Below are 17,224 nucleotides of genomic sequence, written 5' to 3' on the forward strand. Positions count from 1 at the left end.
TGGAATGCATCACAGGTCTGTCTGCCTCTGTGACTCCAAACTGACGAGGGCCTGAAGCGTCAGAAGCCGTGGTGCTCTGGAATTCTGTGCATGTGGGTGTGTACCAGGAACTCCTGGTGTCTCACATCCAGACCAGATTCCTTCCCAAAAAGCCTCCCACACGGATTCGAGTCCATTTCCGATAAACGAGAGTCCCTGGTCCCAAGACCCTAGTGTGGAAGGCAGCTGGAGGACCCAGTGGGATCACCGCTGGTGAGGAGCACACGGCCCTGCCCAGAACTCTCGGCGCTGCACCCACCATGCAAACAGGTTCCGTTTATGTGTGGAGCCACTACCACTGCTTTCACGTGTCCCCCCGACAGCCTCGTCTACCACACGTGGAAGAGTCACCCCAGAGTGCCTCAGCAAAGCATAAACACTCACACAAGTGTTCTAGCGGCAACAAACTACAGTTCATTACACCGCCACGAGGCACAAAGGCAAAATCCAGCACAAGCCAGACCAGTGGCAGCTGGGGAACAAACGCCAAGAATGGAGCCACTGCTGCAAGAAAACAGTCAAGTAGCGAAACCCTCCCTGCTCAGGGCCGTCTGGCCAGGGGCTGAGACACACACTGGTCTGCAGAAAGGCTTCAGGAAGTCTTGGGTCCAGGATCTGCCTGCAGAGTGCAGAAGGGTCCAGAGAAGCCAGAGCGAAAGGGACTCAGGAGACCGCAGGAGGAGGCAGGTGCAAGGCCCCACAACTATTTGGGTTTTGTTTGTTTTTTAAACCGTTTTTTTTGCAGGCTGGCAGGTGACCTGTTGCTGAGATTTCTCAGCGAACTCCGCTAACAGGCACCTATGGACTTCTCAGACTTTGTTCTAGTCCAGAACTGGTCAGTACCAGGCCCACGTGACTGGGAGATTCTGGAAGGGCTCAGAACTGTGCGACTGGGGCTGGAGGTCAGCAGTCCAGAGGTAGGTCGCCCGCAGTTTCTGTGTCCTGCTAAGAACAGTTGTGGCCCCTGTGCACCAGGAACCATCCTGGAAACCCACACATTTTCCGGCCTTACCTTTCCCGGCGCTCATGCGCCCATCTTCTCCCAGCCAGGCACACGGCGGACCCCACCGGCGGTACTGGGCCGCGCGCCCGAGACTGGAGTAAGTGCCCGCTCCGGAATCACTTGTGCCAAGCCATTCCCGGCCACAGGCACCTGGAAGGACCAAGATGCCACCAGCTGAGGGCTCCTGGCTGTTAAGCCTCCAACGCAAGGTGGGAACAAAGGGAGTGAGCGAGGGGGTTGATGTTTTCCTTGGCCTTCTTGGCCACCCCTGGCTCGGGTACTTCAGGTGGACAAAGACAAGGAAGGACAAGGACGGACGAGAGCCGAGAGACCCACCCGCAGCAGGGCCTGGACATCGGTCGGGCAGGACGCCCCCACACTGCTGCCGGCCGGCTGCAGGCGCTGCAGGACGACGCACGCCGTCTTCCCGGCTTGCACCTTCCCTCCCCGCTCTCCAACACCGCACGACCGCGAGCCCGGGCGGGCTGGAGGCCTTATATAGTGGGAGCTTGCCGCGGTATGCAGCGCTCACCAATGAGGTGCGGGTACCGTGCCGTCCGGGAGCCCCATTGGCCGCTCCGCGACGATGGGCCCGCAGCTTGTCCAGCCAGACGAGACCTAGGAAGTAGCTTCATTTGCATACAGCCCGAGAACCTCTCCTCCGGGCGCTCCCGGCGCGCGTGCGCAGGAGAAGTGTGCGTCTCTGGGAGTCAAGTGCCTCCGGCTTCCTCAGTTACAAGCGGAGCGTGCGGCGACCTCGCGGGCCGCTAGTGGGGAGGAGCCGCGGGCCGGCTAGCCTTGTGGGCGCGCATGGCTTGGTCGCCCTCGGTTCCGGGAAGCCTTGGTTTGTGTGGGGCCTCCGCTGAGGACGCGTGGGCGTGCACCGGGCAGGGCTGCGAGTGCCCGGGGAACTGTGTCTAGATTCCTGCCGTTCCCGAGAGCCGCAGGGGGCCCGGGCCCAGGGCTTCCGGAACCGGCGGCCGGGCCTCGGGTCTGAAAGGCGGTTCTGAAAGGCGGCCTAGCACAGCCGCCTAGGCAGCGTCAAAGTGGGGAGTTCAGAGGGGGTCCCCGTAATTGGAACGAGGTGGTGGCTGCACGACGTGGTGCCGCGGAGGCTGCAGGCCTGAGCCGGCGTCCTTGCACGGGGGCATCAGTGTTCTGTGCTCGTGTATGGAAGACCCCAGCCTTCTCTAGGGTCATACCGCCTTCCAGAGGCTCCCTGCGCGTGCACGCACACGCACATACACACACGTGCACAGGTGTACACAAGCGGATAAGGCGGTACGTGCATAGGTGTACACACACACATGGATAGGGCGCTCCTTGCAGCGATAGTCACTGGGTACAGAAATCCCAAACTGGCCTTAAGTGACTTGAACTATTCTGAACGACCCCTTCTTTCTGAGCTGGGGACGTGCCTTTTCCCCTCCACATGCCATCCCTACTCTGTCACTTTCCTTCCTTTTCCTTTATAAAGAAAAAAAGAGAGCACAAGCAGGGGGAGCAGCAGCCAGGGAGGGAGAAGCAGGGAACCCAACGCGGCCTCAATCCCAGGACCCCGGGACCACGACCTGAGCCAAAGGCAGGGTCTTCAGCGAAGCCACCCAGGGTCCCCACCTTGGCTCCTTTTCTACTCTTCTGGGATCCCACCTTCCCCTCCGCACAGGCACCACGTGCCACCGATGAGTTCTGAGTGTCTTTGCAACCTTGAATTGTTCTGTGTGCATGCATTTGAAACTTAGGTAAATCACACTTGGTCTTGTACTCCACTTGTTTTTTCTTCATGACTCAGCACGGTGCCCGAAGCCATTGCAGGTCATGTCCAGCTCCCATGTGTCCCCAGGGCTGCGGAACTCCCACCTGCCCAGTGAGGGGCAATGGAGTCTGCCTGCACGCTCCCACCACCCCCCCAACAAGGACAGTGCACCCAATGTCTGCGTGTGCCTAACCCTGAGGGCCTGGAGAGGACATCTGTGGAAGGTAGCATCTGCAAGTGGGGTCACTAGGCCCTCGGTCATCCTGCCCTAAATCTCACGATATGTGACAGCTAGTGGTTGAGAAGCCAGCAGCAGTGGCAGGGCCGCAGTGGGGACACCATGGACAGACTGGCCTCTCCCTGGACATCTCCGCTGGTCTTAGGCATCCACATTGGGTCGGGACACCCTGCGTGAGTGTCTCAGCAGAACGAGCTACACTGCTCAGCCCCCATGCTGACACCCAGCCCTTCCTGACTTTCAGCTGCCTCAGTCACCCGGACAGGGTCCCATCCAGCCTCTCAACCTCGCACACAGAATTCGATCATTCAAAACCATGCCTGCCCCAGGGCTGAGGTGGTGTCACAGGGTAGCACATGGCCCACTGTGTAGTCGCTGCTTGGAGGGGACCTCTAAACTGGACCCCTGGGGTGCCCTACCGGAACCAGGGGCCACCCCAGGTGGTCTGCCCAAGTCACGTGGGGTGGGGGCTTTCTTTGGTCCTCAGCTGGATCTCCTGGGGTCAGTGTGGTGTCAGCATGCCCTCTCAAAGTCCCAATCAGGAATCTCCCAGTGGGCCACGGTCCACAGGGGTGGTCACACACTGTCCTGATGCCCTGGCATGTCCGTGTTTGGCACCTGTCCTGAACTCTGTCCTGGCTCTTCGTTTGGTTCAGGGTAACCCATCTCCTCTCCCTGATATGCCGTCCTGGTGAGCACGATGGCCTTCAGTGAGCTCTGGGAGTGCTCTGGCACATTCCTGAGCCACAGGGGCTGGGTCTTGGGCTCAGAGTCCCCCTGACCTCCCAGCTGGCCTGACACTCCTGTGTCCTGACACTCAGGCCCAGCTCCCAAACGGTGGCTCCAGCCCACCACCCCTCACCACATTCTGACTCCTGTCCTCTGGGGTTCTCACTTCCAGGCCGGGTGCTGGGGCCTCACCTCACTGCCCTTCCCCGGGGATGTCCTGGAGCACCACAAGATGCAGGGATCCCTCCCTATGCTGCTGCACTCCACCTCATGTCCTCCACACAGTGCGTCTCCCTGCTCCCCTGGATCCTGAGCAAACACGCTAGACATCCCCACTGCACCTGGATGGGTAACGGGAAGTGGAGGGAAACGCCCCAGGGCTCAGAATGAAGGAACCGGAGGCGCGCCCCCCCCATTGGTGCAGCAAACCTCTACTGCTCCCAGTCCACGCAGAGCCCAGCCCAGCTTCCCTCCCCTTGTGCCGCTGGGTCCTGGGACCAGCGTCCTGGGACCAGCGAGGAGCAGGGACTGCGGAGCGCTCACCAGGCCCCTGCACAGCTGCGTCCCAGGGCAGGAGCTAGTAAAGACAATCCACTGTCTGTAACTCATTCTTTTGCTCAGGCTGGCAGACATCCGGAGGAACAACACTATTCCACAGGGACCGGGGGCTCACGCCGGAGTCGTCCAGGGCAGCCAGCGGGGAGCGTTCACCCAGGCGCATGAAGGAGCTAACAAGGGGGCAGCGCGTCTGGCTGGAATCAACAGCAGGCCGCACTGGGATGTTCCTGGCCTGCTGGACACAGACAGGTGGCTTCCTCCAGTGCCTGCCCCTCCCAGTCCCCATACTCCTCTAGGACAGGGACACCCCAGGATGACAAGTGTCCCCAATGCCACTCAGTGGAGGCATGGGTCCCATCAGGACAAGTCCCATCTACAGTAGCCCCCTTTATTCTGCAGGGTGGACACAGGGTCTCTCTGGAGACTGGCCAGGCAGCGAAGCAGACAGGAGGAGGGATGCCAGGCAAAGCGGCTGAAGCAAGATGTCTTGGGGGAGGGGTGAATGGGCTCCGGGAGGCAGGCCATGTGCCAGGCACACCATCCCCACACCCACAGAACCAGGGTTGGGAGACCTCTGGAAATGCACCTGTTGATTTTGAACCACACAGCGTGCTCCAACTCTCAGCCTCAAGCATCCTTAATGGCCCCATGTGTTCACACTGTGGGACCCAAGTCCCCATGGCCTTCCTTGCCATCATTTGCACAAACTGACAACGGGACCACAAGTCATGGTCTTGGAACGCTTGTCTAGTGGAGGAAATGTGAAGCAAAGGGAGCCAGGAGCAGAGCAAGAGAAAACACTGTGTTCCAGCCTGAGAGTGACCCACACCCACATGGTTCCTCTGCTTCCCCAGGAAAAACACTCAGGTCAGCAGCCATTGGTGCACATGCAGAAGGGGTGGACGGAGGCCAACACTAAGGCAGGTCCCTGGGAAAAACCACAGCACCGGAGGGGCAGATAGTGCAGACAGAAAGCAGCACAGCTGAGCAAAGACACCGGGAAACAGACAGGGGCACAGAGCTTCAAGAGCATGGACCCCTGAACACAGACCCCACAAAGACCCTGAAGACAGAGCTGGTGCTGGATGTGCAGGCTGTGGGGGGGCTACTGCCCACAACCGGTCTGACCTACCTACCCGCCTCACCCCACCCAGATGTTGTGAGCATCCCTTTGTCTCCATGGACACCGCAAATGTACCCTTAGTGGGCATGCCCGATGCACACACGGTCTGCACGACCCCTGGAGCAGCCCCTTTGTGGGTGGCATTTCCAGGGGGTGAGTACCAGGTCTGGAAGATCCAGGCTGCCCAGGGACAACCATGGGCCCCAGAGACACCAGGCCAATCAGACTCAGTGGCAGCAACAAGAGCTTTATGCAGAATCGTGACACATTGGGGCTGAGCACACCCCTGTTACAGGTCTCTATGGTAAAACGTTTACAGCCTGGGGGACATGGACTCCCAGAGAAGGGGACAGGGACACTGCTGAAGGACATGGTCTTGAACCCGAGGCGGGCACTGGTGGTCCGTGTCCCACGTGGGCACCTAGGTGCAGACCCTCATGGATGGAGCACACTGTGTGTCCAGAAGGCGGAGATGGAGGAGCTGCTGGGGGCCAGGCCAGGGTGGACGCAGCTTCTAGGGCCTGGAGCCAGCACGGGGAGGCAGGACATCACTGCAGGGGGAAGGGTGGAGTTGGAGAGAGAGGCAGCTGCTGTGCCAGGACCCAGGCCATGAGAGGGGACCCAGCCCCTGCCAGGCCCCCCAGCCCCACACATCTCCCCACAGCCAGAGCCTTATCATGGCCATTACACTCCCTTGGCCTTTGAAGAATCAGAATGGCACCTGGGGGACCAGAGGAGGGAGGGACAGGTGCTGCCAGACCTGCCCTCAGGTGAGAGGGTGTGTGGAGGCCAGGGTCTCCCAGGTCCATTATACCTACAGTGCAGTCCCTAGCAGGAGCCAGGCAGCTGGGGTGAGGCCATCCCCCTCCCGGGCTGCCCACCTGCAGCAGCATGCTGAGACCCAGGCTGCGGTGCCTCCTCTCCAGCTCGGACACCACCTGCAGCAGCGACCCGAAGCGGTCTGCAGGGTCAGCGTCCTCGTCCTCCAGGGACCCATCCTCTTTCTCCGCCTCCTGCAGAAAGCGCTCCTCCTCCTCAGCAAAGAAGGCCCGCAGCTTCCTGTAGTCAGTCAGGGCCTTCTTCCTGCGGTCCATCACGTGTCCCTGCAGGCCAGGAAGGGAGCTCACCTGTGTCCCCGCCAGACACCTGGGGCCTCCCGCCCCCACCGCTGCCCACCTGGGGGGGGGGGGGGGCTGCATCCCTGCCTGGCGGGGTCAGGGGCCCCTCCTTGGGCTGACCGCAGGCAGGCCTTCTGCCACTTGCCTTCCACACGGCGGCAGCAGACTCCGCCTGTCCGTGCAGGTCCCGTGCGTCCTTCAGGTCCTTTCTCATGATCTCCACAGACCCCTTGTTCTCCTGGAAAGACACGCTGGTTACTGGGGGTGTGGTCAGAGGCCCCGAGGGTCCCACGAGCAGTATCCAGGGGCAGACCGGTCAGGGTCTGCACAAGAGAACTCAGCAGCTCTGCGAAGCTCTCTCCAGAAGAAACTCGGGTGGGGAAACACCTGCTAAGACTGCAACCAGGCAACTGGACGAGGACTACGTTCTGGGGTCCCCAGTGTTACAGTCACCAAGGGAGCAATGCTGAGTGGCCTCTCAAGGGGGCATGGACCCCAGGCCTAGGGTCCCCCAACAGCAGAGCCCAGCTCCAGCCCACCTGTCCACCGGCTGCAGCCCCAGTGCAGCCCATGCCCGCCACCCGCCAGGGCCACCCCCAGTGCTCACACGGACCCCAGGACCCACCACCTGTCCTCCCCGGGGTGGGCGGGACCACACACACTGTCTCTGTGCGTATGGACATTCCGGCTGTCTTTACTCTAAAATAATGTTGTGACCCACCTCCCTGGGGGTTGTCCAGGGCCCCAGCTACAACCCCCCTCTCCAACAGCCGGTTTCTCCACAGCACAGCAAAGGTTTCCAGACTTGGGGGCGGGAGGGGGGGTCGCTGAGAGCAAGGGAGAACGCGGTCTGAGTGAGGGGAGGTGTGTGCCCTGGACCCCAGCAGCTGACAGCCAGGCTCACTGCCTGGTCCACCAGACAGAATCTCAAGGGGCACAGGCAGAGGGGTGGGGGGGGGGGGGTGGGAACCCTGCGGCAGAGTGACGTCACACCCGGAGGCAGGGCAAGGAGGTGCTGGGGGGCGAGGTATGGGGGCAGGGCCGGCAGAGAGACGCTTTCTTCCGATGGGGGGAGGGGTACAACAATCCGAAGATGGTACATGAGGATGACTGTGGGTGGCTGACAGGACACCAGCTCAGAGTAGGGAAGGGGGAAACCGTCACCGTCTGGAGGGAGGGGGTGACAGGGCACCGTCCGGGGATGGGACAGCCCCTAAGAGCGGGGGAAGGGGTACAGAGCACCGTCTGGGGGCGGGGACTCGAGTTGGGGAAGGGAGACAGGACCCCAGCTTGGCGGGGAGTGGGGCGGGAGAGGGCACCATCCTGGGGCCGGGAAGGGGGACAGAGCACCGCCCGGGGGTCGGGAACCCGAGTTGGAGGTGGGGGACCGGACACCAGCGGAGGGTGGGGAAGGGGCACAGGGCCGCGTCCGGGACGGGGACCCGCGCTGGGGATGGGGATGGGGACGCGGACGTGCCGCGCACAGGTCGCCCGCCGCGCGCACCTTGCCGCGCAGCGCCTTCCTCCAGCGCGGCTCCCACTCGGGCGGCTCGGGGCCTGCGGCCATGCGGCAGGCGGCGCACAGCGGACCCCCGTCGGCGCGGCACAGCAGCTGCAGTGCCGCCTCGGACGCCGGGCCGTCGCGCGCGGGCGCCGCGGCCGCCTCCTCGAGCGCCAGCAGCCGGCGGCTGAGCGGCGGGCGGCCTGGCTCCACGGCGCGCTGCCAGCAGTCGTCCGCGCACTCGGGGCACGGGAAGGGCCCGTCGTCCTCGGCCCAGAAGCGCACCACGCACGCCCGGCAGAAGCGGTGGCCGCAGTCGGCGCGCACCGGCTCTCGGGGCGCGCGCTGGCACAGGGCGCAGGAGGCCTCGGCGGGGCCCGCGGGGAGCGCCAGGGCTGCGGCGGCGGGGGCCCTCGGGGAGGGCGCGGCCGGAGGGCGGGCGAGGCCGGGGACGCGGCGGACTGCAGGGACGGGGATGGAGACCGCGGCCGGAGAGCCGAGGGCCGGCACTAGGATGGCGACGAGGCCGCGCGGGGCGGGGACGGCGGGGCGCCGCGCGCCGGGTCCTGGCAGCGGTGTACTCGGCGCTCGGAGTTCCCGGCCGCGGCGCTCCCGGCCCCAGGTCCTGGCAGGGGTACGCGCCGCCTATCCCGGGTCCTGGCAGGGAAGCGCTTCTCGTATGGTCCTGGCGGCGGAGCACTCCACATCCCGTCGCGGCCGGCCCACAGCTTCGCGTCCTGAAACCTTACCAGGATCTCCACTTACCCCGTCCGTGACTCGCGGACGAAAGGGAAACTGGCTTACTAGTGTATGAAGGCTCCGTTGAAAGAGTCTTTTGTAAGCTGCTAGGACCTGAGCTGAGGAGCCCCCCCCGCCCACGCGGGGTTGGGGCGGAGCTGGAAACGGGGAGGGGGGCTCCTCCCGTGCAACCGCTGTGCACGCGCCGCCACGCGAGGCTCCTTTCCCCGTGCACGTGCGTCCTCGCGTGGGCTCTGTCCCCGTACACCCGCCGTGCACACGCCTCCTCGCGGGAACCCGCCCGCTCGGCCCACCGCCCTGTCCCCGGGGCAACGGGCCTCCCGTCCAGCGCCTCGCGCAGGTTTTGGTGGAAGAGTCTAGAGGCGGGGACTGAAGAGGTCCAGTGAGACCCGGAGCTACTGGCCCGGGACTTTTATTAGCATTCCTTTAGAGAGAAAGAAAAAAAAATTAAAAATGGAACTCTGTTTCGCTTTTATTTCGAAAACAACAAAGCACACAGTTAAAATTTAAAACTCACTGTGATTTAGCACTACATAATTTTTAAATTTTAAAAAGATTCACTCGTTACTCCATTTGAATGCAAAATCTTCTGAGTTTCATTGCTTCCAGTTTAATATGTTCTTAAGATTTTGACACAGAACTAAGAAGGCAGCCAATGAGAAGTGTAATTAGTAAACTAAGGTTGGTTCTGTGCAGTAATGGTCAGAAGAGGGTTTCAAGCCCAGCATACCCGATCTGCTCGGTAAATTAAGAACGTAGGGGAGAGAAAAGCTAAGAGGGCTTTTGATAAAATTGAAATTTGGTACAGAAAAATATAATGGAGAAACAGCACACACCCACCCTTCCCACCATCCCCCTAGGATCTGTCAGTTCACAGAAAAAAGCAGTTGCTGGGTAGATTGTTCTGTGTAGCTAGATGTTTCTGGGATGTGTCCCACCACAGGTAGTGGGAGGTGAGCCAGCCACAGGGACGTGCACACACAGTCACGCTAAGGAATGTTGCTTGTGAGACTGTGTGAATAACCTTAGGAGCCTGGTTATTTACATACATCATCCTGGCTGCCCTAAAGGAAAACCAAATAGTTACAGAGCTCACAATCCTACAAGACCTAAGTCTCCCTCAGCTTACAAATGTCTTAGCAATCTACAAGAACAAAGCATTTCAATCAATAACCTAGCTTCCAGAAGAGAATGTAGACACAATTAAATGTCTTTATAGTGTAGCCCATGGACAGATACTTGAAGCGGATGGACAAAATGTAGTGTCCCTCCAGAAGCTCCCAACGGTCTTACCGTTCATGCCTTGCTAGAGTGGAAAACGGCCTTAACCTGACAATAACAAGGCCTCTGGTATCCTGTGAGTCTTCTTTAATATACAAAAATACTCATGAAGCCTCCCTTTTCCTTACCTCCCCCAACTCCCAAGCATATAGTCAGCCATTCCTCAAGACCCCTGGGCAGCAGCTCTTTCTGCCCATGGGTCCTGTCCCATGCTTTTGTAAACCACCATTTTGCCCCAAAGACATCTCAAGAATTCTTTCCTGGGTCATCAGCTCCAGATCTCACCCCACCGAACCTCATTTATGTTCTAAAACCCCAGCAGAAACATGAACACATGGAAATGCAGCTCACTCCTCCTAGGCGAACAGATGTTTGACTTCAGACCCAGTCATCTGCCCTATTAATAGGGCCCTTATGGGGATGGTCAGCTGGAAGTCTCCCCTGAGAGGAGAACTCTGGGTCCAGGCCTCTCAGTTGAGATACCAGCCTGTCTGTCTCCATAGGGCACCCCCAGCTGATGAGGCTGGATGTTGGAAATGTCTCATCTTGCCTAATTCTCATTTGTTGCCTACTATTACATCAATCTACATCAATAGATTCTTTTCTTCTATTACGTTTCTATTACAACAGAGTTTTCTATCCTTTTTGAAGTCAAAACATAGCTGTTTAGAATCTTCTGTTCAGAACACAGATGTGAGGGGGAAGAAAACACTCTGACTAGTTACTAAGAACTAGAAACATAAAAGAAGACTTTTCTTCACTGTTAATTTAGCAGACTCCCAAAACCTGGATTTTGCAAGTATTGTTTCTGGGAGACCATTAGGCAATGTAAGGACCTTCAGATTTCTCAAAACCTTTGGAAATCCTTTTTTAAAAATATGTTCTATTAAAATAAGTCAAAATGGAAATAAAGCTTTTCCTGATTTGTCTTGGTTTGGTTTGGAGAAATTTTGTCACATCACTATTTTGGGGGGGGACCTCCAAATTTCCACTCATAGAGAATGAGGAAGTTGTAGCCATCCATTTGAAAATGTGTGCATGAGTTAAACCCCAAAGTTTATAGCAGCAATGTCCACAGGAGCCAAACTATGGGAAGAGTCCAGATGTCCATCAACAGATGAATGGATAGAGATGTGGCCCATATATATAATGAAATATTACTCAGAAATCAGAAAGGATGAAGTCTTGCCATTTACAACGACATGGATGGAACCAGAGGGTATTATGCTAAGCCAAATAAGTCAGTCAGAGAAAGATAATAATCATACAATTTCACTTATATGTGGAATTTAAGAAACAAAACAGATGAACATAGGGGAAGGGATAGAAAAAAATAAGATGAAAGCATAGAGGGAGACACATCAAAAGAGACTCTTAACTGTAGGAAACCTGAGGGTTGTTGAAGGGGAGTGGCTTGGAGGGATGGGGTAGCTAGGGGATAGGCATGAAGGCAGGCATGTGATGGAATGAGTACTGGGTGTTAAATGCAACTGATGCATGACTAAATTCTACCCCTGAAACTAGTAAAATTTTTTTAATGATTTTATTTATTTGACAGAGATCACAAGCAGGCAGAGAGAAGATGGAGGAAGCAGGCTCCCTGCTGAGCAGAGAGCCCGATTCGGGACTCCATCCCAGGACCCTGAGATCATGAACTGAGCCAAAGGCAGAGGCTTAACCCACTGAGCCACCCAGGCACCCAAAACTAGTAAATTTTTAAAAAGGGAAAGAAAATGTGTGAGAGAGATTTCTGGGAATAAGGACTAGCAAATATTGTCTCATAGTCCCTAGATCTGTGCCAAATGCTAATGTGGACTTTCCCCACCGTCAAGCCATTCTCTGTGATACCAGGTGCTTTGTACAATTTCAGTGAATTCTACCCAAGGATCGTGTTAGCCCCTGCGGGTTAAAGACCCCACAGTAGCCCATCACCCTTTAGGACCAGCAGAATCCAAATTGCATTGTATGGCTTCCTCACTTCCCAAGACAGGCTTAAAGGGATCCCCTGGCATTTCTCCAACCCCACCCCCACCCCGGCCCTCTGCACCCTCTAGGTGAGAGATTTCCCGGTTGCTATTTCAGGACACGCGTTGGGTGGACAGGGCAGAGAAGCTGAATAGGCTCTCCCTCTAAACCACCCAGAAAACGGAAAAGTCCCTTCTAGATTTGAAGCAGAATCAGAGTGGGTGGTGATATGGATTACTGCTCAGAATTACATTGCATGAACACGCACAAGACAGCAGGACTGTCCGGGCTCTGGCTGTCTTGAATTCCCACCACACTGATCCCAAAGCACTAACTAAGAGAATGCCTCCCCACAAATGGGCGGTACTCCTGACTCAGCTGTCTGCATTCTGACCCACTTCCCTTTCTCTCAAGATCCTATTCTAAATGGATTCATAAAAAATGTTTCGGGATTACACTGGCAATGATGAAAAACTCTTGAGTATTGTCCGTAAGACTGTGACAAAGGAGTTTGATTTTGACCCAACAGTAGACCAAGAGGACATAAGGAAAGGATTCTGAAGGGTGTAAATAGAACAGGCCCCCAGTGGGGGCCACTTTGGCATGAAGAGGATTTTGAGCTACAGAAGCAGCAGGAAGAGGCCTGCCCATAGCTTCCTCCTTGGCCTAGAGGCAGACACTCATGAGGAATGAGCAAGCAGTTCCAGGGCCTGAAGAACACAGGGGGTGGGTCCCCCAGACGGACCTACACTATTGGGCCTTATATGGTGTCCCCAGATCAGATGTCCGCTTGGCCCCAGCTCGCCGTCCTTCCTTTTCTCCTGTCACTTCTCTGCAAAGGCATCCTTCCAACCCACACCCTGGTCCTAACAATCCCTTGGGATTGGGGATTAACCAATCCCCAGTTCGTCATCACCCGGGTCTCCTTCAAGGGATGTGCCCCACGGGTACGGATCCTTAGGGTGTTTACTTTACTTTGTTGGGCTCATTCTGGGGTCCCAGCCAACGACCTTCAGAAGGGTAGAGGAAACAGGCTCTTCCTGCCCCACGCTGTTCACGCCGGTAAGAGTTCTCCCGCCTTCCCCGCGCGTGTTTGACGTGTTATATGGCCTTTGGGGTCGCCCTCCTTTAAGTTCTGTTCTCGCCAACCAGGCGGCGCAGAGGGAGGGCACAGGCCCTGCCAGCTCTGCTGCAGAGGACACTAGGGAGTTTATGGACTGCTGGCTGGGGACGCAGGGCTCTTGATCTTGGGGGCGTCAGTTCGACCCCACGTCTACGGGAGACGTCACTTCAGAAAAAAAAATCGGACTCGGAGCAAAGGTCCCATTTGGCCCACGGAAAATGAATCAGAATAGTTAACTTTCATTGCCACGACAGGAGCGGGACGCAGAGGGCCACCAGCCAGGAGGGCGCCACAAGCGAGACCGCCCGCCCCCCCCAGGCCGCGCATGCGCTCTCCCAGTCACCGCCAATGCGACCTCATTATCATACATTTGCATGGCGGGTTCCCGGTGCTTGATGGGAAGGTCCGACCTGGCTGCGGGCAGGTCAAGACCCCCCGGGAGCAGGACCCGTGGAGAGGCAGGACGGGAGCTGGGCGGGAAAGTGGAAGCACAGAAGCAGAAGTGCGGGTGTAGGGGCTCGCCCTCTGTCCTAAGTAGCCCGCTCCACCCTTGTGCCCTGTGAGCTTTCGCTGACTGTGAGCACGAAACGTCTGACTGCTTTTGGGAGGCGTTGGCTTTTAGAGTTCTTGGGGCGGGAGGCGTACGTTTTCTTGAGATCGCGCGGGGTCGGCAGGGTCGCGGGGCCGTGCCGTGTGTCCTGGCCTTCACTATTTCTCTGCTCCTACCTCTACCTCCACTGTTCCCCTACTTTTTTGTTGTTGTTGTTCTTCAGGAAAACAGTATTCATTATTTTTGCACCACACCCAGTGCTCCATGCAATCCGTGCCCTCTATAATACCCACCACCCGGTACCCCGACCTCCCACCCCCCTGCCACTTCAAAACCCTCCGGTTGTTTTTCAGAGTCCATAGTCTCTCATGATTCACCTCCCCTTCTAATTTCCCCCAACTCCCTTCTCCTCTCTAACTCCCCATGTCCTCCATGCTATTTGTTATGCTCCACAAATAAGTGAAACCATATGATAATTGACTCTCTCTGCTTGACTTATTTCTTTATAATAGACCTGGACTTTGGGGTGCAGTACCGGAGAAGGCACATGATTTAAAAAGAGTCCTTGTGTCAGTGGGTTAAAGCCTCTGCCTTCCGCTCAGGTCAAGATTCCAGGCTCCTTCCTAGGATTGAGCCCCACATCGGGTTTTCTGCTCAGCAGGAAGCCTGCTTCCCTTCCTCTCTCTCTCTCTCTGCCTCTCTGCCTCTCTGCCTACCTGTGATCTCTTTCTGTCAAATAAATAAATAAAATCTTAAAAAAAAAAAAAAAAAAAAAAAAAAGACCTTCCACCCGTCCTTAATTTTCTATGCTCTCCAGAGATAGGCATCTGTTGCCTGTATCTATCCGCCCTCCTGCTCCCTGCCCCATTTCTCCTGTACCTCCTATGCTTTCTTCCCAAGCCATCTGCAAGGAGACCCCATAATTTTCAAATACCCTCCACTCCTCCTCTCACCACTGAGACATGGGAGAGGGATGGCCCCTTTGTCCCTTTGATGTCCCATCTTTGATGGGATCATTGGCTTAGTGGGAAAGATTGGGAAGGAGAAAGAAATAGGAAACATTGATTTTCCAGACTCCATATGATCTTAGAACAGGGAAGACAGTTCCCCATCTTGCGAGACAACACACATCCGTGAAGGGGGAGGGTGGTTGGGGGTCCCTCTTGGGGAGGCTCACCAGGCCGAAGAGGTTCATGGGTCAGGGATGCTTTTCTGCAGCGGAAACAGCAGTGGGGAGTTTCATAGGATATATCTGGGTCGCAGGCTCTCCAGGGTGATTTGGGGTTCGGCAGGGACGCCTATAGCTCCAAAGGATTGTCAGTCTGTCTTTCCTCTAGATGGGCAAAAGATCACAATTCCATCTCACTATTGGAAGGCTTGAAACAGAGTAGAGCTCAATCCATATAATTCAATATATGGGTTATAATTTATAGCAAAATGGCCACAGTAAATAAGGACCACAGGAAAGGCTCAGGGAAGCTCTAAGTGCCCATCCCAGCTTGGACCCTGAATCGGAGGCTGGCCGACTTTCAATACCTTGAAAGGACCAACTGATTCCTCACCCAATTAGCCCTGGCAACATCCAAAGGCAGCTTCAGAAGCTCTCCTGCCTGAACTTCTGAAGGTAGCCTCTTCTGTGGTTCATAACACATGTTTAGTGGACAAAAGGGCTAGAGAGAAGGGAGCAAAGGAAGGGCAAGAGACCAGCATAGTTGCCAGCTGCCCTACAGCCTGGCCGCTTTAGCCTCCATGGTCCAGGTCCTCTGGGAGGATGATCGCTACTGGGAGCTGCTCACAACTTCAGGAAACCCAGATGCTGGAAAAAAGAGTGTCCCCAAGGTGAGAAGCCATCTACTCCCTGCCCAATGGGCAAAGAGATGGGACACTGGAGGGGGGGCTGCCCTTGGGGCCAAGGGGACCTGGGGTTGCCCCTTCTCCACTGCCTACCCCTGGAGCGAGGAGATCTGGGCACATCACAGCTCCCTCATACAGCTTTACTGTCTGGGGGATGGAGCCCAGGGTGAGCACGGAAGGGACGGCTGAGACCTAACTGTCCACGGATTCGGAGCCGCTCACTCTGTCCCACCTTTTTTCTGGGGCTTCATCTTACTTGCCTGCATCCCTGAAGTCGGTGTCACCCTCCTGTCAGTGCCTGGGTTATATCCTCTCTGCAGAAGAGCTCAGTGCAGGGAGCTGCCGCCTGTGTGGCTGGGCTGACATTCCCTGTGGCTTTGCTCTCTCGGGATTATAGCTCCATATCCTTCTCTGCTTGTTGTCACAGGGTCTAAGGTATATCAGGTGCCCCGAGTAAGTGGGTAAAATCTCTTTTCCTGCGTGTTTCTTCCATCTAGCTGTCCCTGAGTTCTATTCTTTTATATTAAATTGGTAAGTAAGTAAAAGGTTTCCCTGGGTTCATAAGAGATGCTGAAAATCACAGCCATCAGGATGATTCCCTCCACAAAACCAGGAGACCACCTTAAATAAAGATGGCCTTATTTCCCTTTTGTGTTTTCCCGCTTCAAGAAAAATTGTCTCACTTTGGGATCAGAGAGGGAGAAAATAGAAGAATATTGGTGATTAAACAAATTGCAAGTACTGAGAAAAGAAAAAGGTGGGTAGCAAACATACATTGTAATCACATAGTCGTTCCATGGGAGTTAGGCTCCCGAATTTTCTAGGTGTTCACAACCATGCGCTGGTAAAATCATTTCTCAGCCTGTTTGCATTTGTGTGTGTGTTTAAAGCTGTATTCACTTGTAAGTTCAGATAAGTCAACCATGTACATTCTCGTAGGTAATATTTGTTTTTATTAGAATCTGAATATTTTTAATTTCTTGTAAGATCTCCTTTTTAACTGATGTATCATCTAGTCATACATTACTGAGTGTCCCAATATATAGAATCTGCCGCCAGACTTTGGGTCATGACTTGTGCCTTTGCCACCAAAGGGACACAGAAGAGGACAGTCTGGAATTTACTGAGCTTTCCTAACATGACTGAACATGGTAAATGCCCCATGTGCTCAAACGCAGCGAGTTCTCGGCCTGCTGCTCACCATCCTAAAAGCTGCAGGCTCTTGGCTGTGTTGCCCCTCTCTTCCATCTGCCTCTTTGTTTGCACTTGATTACCTAGTGTCTGAGCAAAAGGTGTCAAAATCTGCAGGGATATGTATTTACCCACTTGCGTGTGAATTTTGAGCCGCTTGTGTATTTCACGATGGAATGGGGTGCCTTTGTGCTAACCATTACATTGATCTAGCATTGCTCGTGCTAGAGCATAATGTCCTGCTTTGACATTTTTAATCAGTTTTACCTTAAATTCTTCGCTAGAGCTTAAGATAAAAACATGGTAGATAATGCGAGCACCTGGAAATACCTAGCAGTGATTTGCACAGTGGTTACAGCACACTAAAATGTGCAGGACCCAGATACGCTCTCCTTGAAAGGAAATGTGTCTTTAAACTCCCATGGGGGTAGGGGGT

At 55.9% G+C, this 17,224-nt stretch overlaps 1 protein-coding gene and 1 long non-coding RNA gene across 2 annotated transcripts; both read right to left on the reverse strand.

Moving 5' to 3' along the window:
- Nucleotides 1–430: 430 nt before the first annotated feature.
- On the reverse strand, nucleotides 431–1,506 carry LOC309861259. Its single transcript, XR_014309829.1, has 3 exons — nucleotides 1,379–1,506; nucleotides 1,052–1,192; nucleotides 431–658 (listed from the first exon to the last, which is right to left on the reverse strand). It is a non-coding gene; the product is annotated as an uncharacterized lncRNA (long non-coding RNA).
- A 4,171-nt stretch (nucleotides 1,507–5,677) lies between these two features.
- RNF187 (ring finger protein 187) lies at nucleotides 5,678–15,395 on the reverse strand (the record flags this gene model as incomplete). Its single annotated transcript, XM_082725225.1, has 7 exons — nucleotides 5,678–5,997; nucleotides 6,328–6,549; nucleotides 6,710–6,802; nucleotides 8,069–8,710; nucleotides 9,006–9,180; nucleotides 13,562–13,663; nucleotides 15,280–15,395. The coding sequence occupies 7 exons, from the start codon at nucleotides 15,393–15,395 to the stop codon at nucleotides 5,995–5,997; spliced, it is 1,353 nt and encodes a 450-aa protein (XP_082581351.1). The 3' UTR covers nucleotides 5,678–5,994.
- Between the last annotated feature and the right edge of the window lie 1,829 nt (nucleotides 15,396–17,224).

Source organism: Mustela nivalis, assembly GCF_964662115.1.
Source record: "Mustela nivalis genome assembly, chromosome: 3".
Lineage (NCBI taxonomy): Eukaryota > Metazoa > Chordata > Mammalia > Carnivora > Mustelidae > Mustela > Mustela nivalis.